At 40.8% G+C, this 6,000-nt stretch overlaps 1 protein-coding gene across 24 annotated transcripts in view; it reads left to right on the top strand.

The window, feature by feature from the left end:
• Nucleotides 1-688: 688 nt before the first annotated feature.
• tcf7l2 (transcription factor 7 like 2) overlaps nucleotides 689-6,000 on the top strand; it is a 97,970-nt gene continuing 92,658 nt past the window's right edge. For all 24 annotated transcript variants that reach the window (XR_005007367.1, XR_005007366.1, XR_005007365.1 and 21 more), the window contains exons 1-3: nucleotides 689-1,423; nucleotides 1,646-1,712; nucleotides 1,911-2,035. Coding sequence is in view for 21 of the 24 variants with exons in the window: in XM_036572666.1 (XP_036428559.1) it covers nucleotides 1,235-1,423; nucleotides 1,646-1,712; nucleotides 1,911-2,035 (381 nt within the window). In the remaining 3 variants the exon portion in view is untranslated. The remainder of the gene's footprint in view (nucleotides 1,424-1,645; nucleotides 1,713-1,910; nucleotides 2,036-6,000) is intronic.

Below are 6,000 nucleotides of genomic sequence, written 5' to 3'. Positions count from 1 at the left end.
TTTATTAACCCTGAATGCAGGTAGTGCTCATTAGCCCAGCTGGACACTGCCAACCCTCCTCATCCCACACACTCAGTACAGGAGCACAAGAGCGCTACCTTCACCTACATCACCAGTGCCTTTAAAACTGCTTATATATATATATATATATATATATATATATATATATATATATATATATATATATATATACATATAAAATTATTTATAAAAAAATAAAACATTAAATACAGTTATAAAACTGGTTTGGTTGAAGCTTTAAAGCATTTGTTCTTTTTATTTTTCTTTTTTTTTCTTTTTTGTAATAAAATGCATTTAAAATAAAATGAATTTCAATAAAATAAAAAAATAAACGTGTCGATTTCCGGGTATATTTTTAAAGTTTCATAAATAAATAAACATTTTTCGATAAATTATTTTGTATTTTCTTTAATCGTGAGCAGACTGATTTTTCTTTTTTTTATTTTTTTTTAAATAAAAGCCGTAAAAATGTACTGAACCCAGCTCATCACAGAAGGAGGGAAAAAAGGAATCGAATTTAATTGCCTTGTTGGAGAAGTCCGCCCATGTGTGTATGTTCGAGACAGTCCGAGTGTCTATTTATCTATCAGTCTTTCTTTTCTTTCCTTCTTTCTGTGCAGCTTCCGCCTGATCCGCCATTCCAGCACTAAAGCAAACAGGGCGACTCTCCTAAACTCTGCTGCTCTTCACCAAAGCTGCCTTTTCCTTCCCTGCTTTTCAAACTGCTCTCTCGTCTGCCCGTTTCCTCAAGCCTTTTTTTCTCTCCCTCTCTCCACACTCACTCGCTCACACTCTCTCTCCCTCTCTCTCTCTCCAATACTTTCCTGCCCCTCTCTATTTATGAAAACGTCACTTCAAGTCCCTCCCTGTTTGAATCTCATTAGTTTCTTGTGTGTTTCTCCCTGTCAATAATCCCGAATCCAGACTCTCTCTATTTCCATCCCTCTCTATCTGTCAATCAGCGCCGCCTTTGAACTGAAAACCACTCCGACCAACTTCAACTCACTCAATCCGAGCGCCTCGGCTCCATCTCCGGCTTCTTTTTCTGCCAAGATCCCCCCTCTTTTTTAGTTTTCTACTAACCGCCAGTGCTCGGGGAAACGCCAGGGCAGACCCCTAAAAACTCCAGAAAAAAAATCCTCGGGACTCGGGATCGCAAAGATCAAGGCTTTAAAAACTTTGCGTTTTTCGTCCCCCAAAATTGCTCGGGAAAATGCCGCAGCTGAACGGCGGTGGAGGGGACGATCTGGGCGCGAACGATGAAATGATCTCGTTCAAAGACGAAGGAGAGCAGGAAGAAAAGATTTCGGAGAACTCTTCAGCAGAAAGGGATTTAGCAGATGTCAAGTCTTCTCTCGTGAACGAGTCAGAGACGAACCAAAACAGCTCTTCGGACTCCGAGGTAAGCGACGAAAAACTCTCGCCACTGCAGCGGCGCTCCGTTTTACTCCACTTACTGCACTTTTCTGTTGCTCTGTATGTAAGTTAGGTTAACTGCTAACGTGAAGCGCCCAATGTCCTGCCTTTGTGCCTTTGCTAGCTGCTTTAATAAAAGTAAGCTTAGCTGCCGCTTTTGCCAGCGTGTTTGTTAACCGCTGTTCCCTGTGTTTGGTTGCATTTGAAGGCGGAAAGACGGCCTCCGCCTAGGTCGGAAACTTTCAGAGACAAAACACGAGAAAGTTTAGAGGAGGGTGAGTGACTCTGCTCTTTTCTCTAAAATGCTCTTGCTCTACACTTTTCCTTACATGAGAGAAGTACACGAGGCGTAAGCCACGGCTTATAGCCGTGCTTCTGAAATGCACTCACAGAGACAGACAGAGAGAGAGAGGAAAAAAGTTGTTTGAAGGTGCCTAAAAAAAGTTTTCTTCTTTTCCCCCCCGCCATGTTAGCTGCGAAAAGGCAAGATGGAGGGCTGTTCAAGAGCCCCCCGTACCCGGGCTATCCATTTATAATGATCCCCGATCTAACGAGCCCCTACCTCCCCAACGGATCGCTCTCTCCGACGGCACGCACAGTAAGTGGCTTTATTTCACCCGTTTCTGTTCACGCACACATACAGCACACGCGCTCGGACACGGCGCGAGCTCCGGAGAGCGAGCCGCCCGAGCAGCTTAGCACGAGGAGGAGCGCAGGAGCACAACTTTGGGAAGTTGTGGCCGAGGCAGCGTTCAGGCTCCCGCTGTAGGGCATTGGTGCTGCAGGCTCAGGCTCACTCAGCACTGCCTGCTCTGAAGCGCCTCTGCTCCACTCAGGAAAACAAAATGAAAAAAAAAAACAAGACAAAAAAAAGGCAAAATCAAACCTGTATATATTATACATAATATAAAAAACACCTACACTTCACGCTCACTTTACATACACATTCTTATTTCATTTTATTTTTAAAAACAATTGATTTTATTTTAAAAAATTACACCATTTTCGGATCACAAAGAGGCTGAATCTAAAATATCATTTATTATGTCTGAATTTCTTTATTTATGAATTTACTATTTGCTATTATTATTATTATTATTATGTGTGTGATATATGATGATGATCATTATTATTAATAATAATATTAATAAAAAATGAAGAATTTATTGATTACTATGGTTTCTTGCTACAATGCTACAACCATATGCACAATAAGCATAATTTTATTCTATTTCTAAAATGTTTATATATATATATACATATATATATTTATATATATATATATACATATATATATGTTTGTGTGCATATATATATAGAGAGAGGGAGTGGTTGCCTCCTGTATCCTTAAAGCACAATGGCAGATAGAGACTGGTCAGCATGGGCACATTGAGCTGTTAAATGGTGATTAGGAGCCTTCAGTTCAGTGAATCTGAGACTGGCAGAATGTATGCATAACATTATACTCTCTAAATCTAACCGAGTGAAATATTCAGTAGCATATTTAAGGAAGTGTTTACACATTTAAAGTGAGTAAATATTTGCATAAAATATGCACAGCATATAAAACATTTATGTTTATATTGACAGCAGTTTGCAAAACATGATTGACCTTTTATGATGAAAGAAATAAATTCATATGCATGTGTATTTGGAATGTGGCGTGCATGTGCAGATTCACCTGTTTTGTTTTATATTTTGTTTTATTTTTGTTCTGAAAGATTAGCATTGATGATGTAATTATGCATGTCTACAGTTTTTTCCCAGTACACTCCTTTATCCCAAAGGACATTAGTGGTGCGTTAACGGGGGTAATTTTCTTAATACACAGTTGGTATTTATATTAATCATTTTAATGGCAAAGCATTGCTGTAAGATCTGCTTATCTCATGTTATGAGGTTTAAACAAATTGTAGACAAAATGAATCTGGCTCAGTGCCTGAACAGGAATTTTTATTGATTTGATTTTAGTAGTTGGTTTAAACAAAAAAAAAACAAAGCATAGTAATGGAGTGCCAGAAAATTTTAATATGCACATAAAAATGTGTAGCTGAATTACAGTTTTTAAAATGTTCGTGCATGTGTGGTATTTTAAAGACAGTCTGTTTTGTATATTAGTGAGACATGGTCTCATTGATTCACTGTTGTGTGACTGTGTCTGTCATTGCATGGCCATCGCCAGCATGCTTTCCCAAAGATACTCCTTTGTTGAATTTGGCGTTCACATGACGGTGTCTTCTATGCACCATTCTTTGCTTTCTCTTACTCACAGAACTCTTCTGGTGTATAAAACCATAGAAATTATAAAACCTGACCAATTATTATAATACCGCACCAATTATGGGGGGCTACATTCTTGTGTATACAAAAACATGCACACATATTCATCCAATGCACAAAGAAATTGTGGCCACTTAAAACACAAAAATGTATGTTCTGTGAAGAAATGGAGGAGACATCGGACACGTGTGCTTTTTTTCCTCTCTGTTGCTGGTGTTTTTTAGAGGCGGTGGTTAGTTGAGGGATGCGGTTGATCTAAAGGTTTCTCTCAGTTTGCTGCTGAACCTCAGCCTTTCTAGCTTTAGGTAAAGGACTAGGGCTTTACTGAAAAAAAAATATTTTAATAATAATGCAATTCATATATATATATATATATATATATATATTTACTGTAAGGTTATTGTGTAATATCTTCAACCATCTGTTGTCAGATATTTTATGTTAACATGCCCTCACCTAAATGCTTATTTTGATACACTTCTCGGTGAATTGCTTTATTGCTTGTGATGTTATTGTTAATCTTGTAGTGTAATGACTGTAATAGGGCCTAGCCTTGTTAGCACTGCTGTCAAGTGCATGAGCTTTACTGTCCTGTCCCCCCCTTCCCTGCTCTGTCTCTCGTTCTCCCTCTCTCCGTGAACCCCACTACCTGTGTGTTGCCTGGGCGTCCTACCCACACAGCTTTGAAGTTGAAAGCCGTTGTATTCATAAACGCATTACTTAAGTCTAGTATAAATAATTCACCTGAGCATCGATTAGCTGTCTTTCTTTTTAACAAACACACAGGGCTGAACCCTGCATGGCTGGTGCTGATGCAGTCAAACCTTTATTACCGAGCACTTGTCGGCAGTGTGTGCATCCACGGCGCCTTCGTTCTTGCGCACGCCCTCTCTTTTTGCTAAATTACAATGCACAGGAATAGCAGCATTTTTGTTTACAGTTGTACAAATTGGGCTGTTTACTGTGCCTCTGCTTTAAGTTAGAGGCGGATTTCCAGACGGCACGGCTGATGTAAGGTGCTGGTGAGAGCGGGTCGTGTGGCGTGGAGGTCGATGTCTGAAAAGTGACAAAATCTTTTGAATTTTCATAAGCCCTTGTGTCAGCTGATTTCTCCCTGAAACCCACTCGTGCAATAGTGATGAAATGCCTGTGCCTGGGCTGCAGGCTGGAGCGTGTGCCAGTGGGAAAAGGGGGGGGAGGAGGAGGGCTGGAATTAGTCTGACCTCCGAGGGCCGTAATAACGGGAAGTTTGTTTTTCCAACTAGCTCGGCCTTAAAAGGTTTATGACGGTTTGGTGGCGTTTAGCGATTTTGACATGAAGCTGCACAGCCGGAGCCTGTCCCCCCTTCTTTTCTCTTTCGTGAACGGCCCCCCTCCTCGCTCTCTGCACACAATAGCCAGTCGGCCCTCTCGGCTGGAGCGGGTCGGAGGCAGGAAGCGAAAGCGCACGGCTGTGGTGGTGGTGCGCGCGGTTGAAAAGGCAGGCTGCTGTAGACGAACATCACACCTCAACAGGTCTGAGGCAGAAGCAGAGGCAGTGCACAGGGCTGGCTTGCAGTGCGCAGGCAGGGGGCTTTATGCCCGTAAATCCTCTGGGTTTATTTACTGCCTCTCCGACTTATGAATGTTAAGATATTTGACGCCACCCCTGGCCCCATAATTCCTCAGGCCTGCAGACTTTTGGCAGGGGTTTCGAGTTTCGACGTATAATTATGCGTAGTTTAAAAAAAGAACCAGAAGAAGAAGAAGAAGAAAAAAAAAACCTGCAACACCCAGTGTCCTCTGCTCCATTTTGGAGTAAAGAAAAAGATGTTCCCTGAAATCTGTGGCAATTCCACAGCAAGCCTGGCATGCTGGATTGTGCTGTTGCACAATAGCTTTTTCCCCCCTCCTTTCTTTTCTTTGTTTCATTCTTTATGTGGTGTTCTGCCCCTGTGGATTTTTTTTTTTTTGTAAATTAAAAACAATTTGTGATTTTTTTTAACTGTTGTTTTATTGTTAACTGTAAGCTGTTTTAAATGAATTTATTCATTATGGTAAAAATGCATTCACGTCTCCTTTGTGTGGATTCGGATGAACAGATTTTAATAGACCACGGCAGTACGACAGTATCTTTCTAGCCATTTTTTACTAATACCTAGACAACAATGGCATATCATATGGATTATGTGTGTTCTGCCGCCGTGCTGAATAGCTTGTCGCGCGAGGTGCAAAAGATAGTTTAATGCGGATTTAGGGGGATAGACTCATACCTTATCAAATTGGCTTTACATGTTAATGGCT

Source organism: Colossoma macropomum, unplaced genomic scaffold (assembly GCF_904425465.1).
Source record: "Colossoma macropomum unplaced genomic scaffold, Colossoma_macropomum, whole genome shotgun sequence".
NCBI lineage: Eukaryota > Metazoa > Chordata > Actinopteri > Characiformes > Serrasalmidae > Colossoma > Colossoma macropomum.
This window is presented reverse-complemented; position numbering and strand designations above follow the sequence as displayed.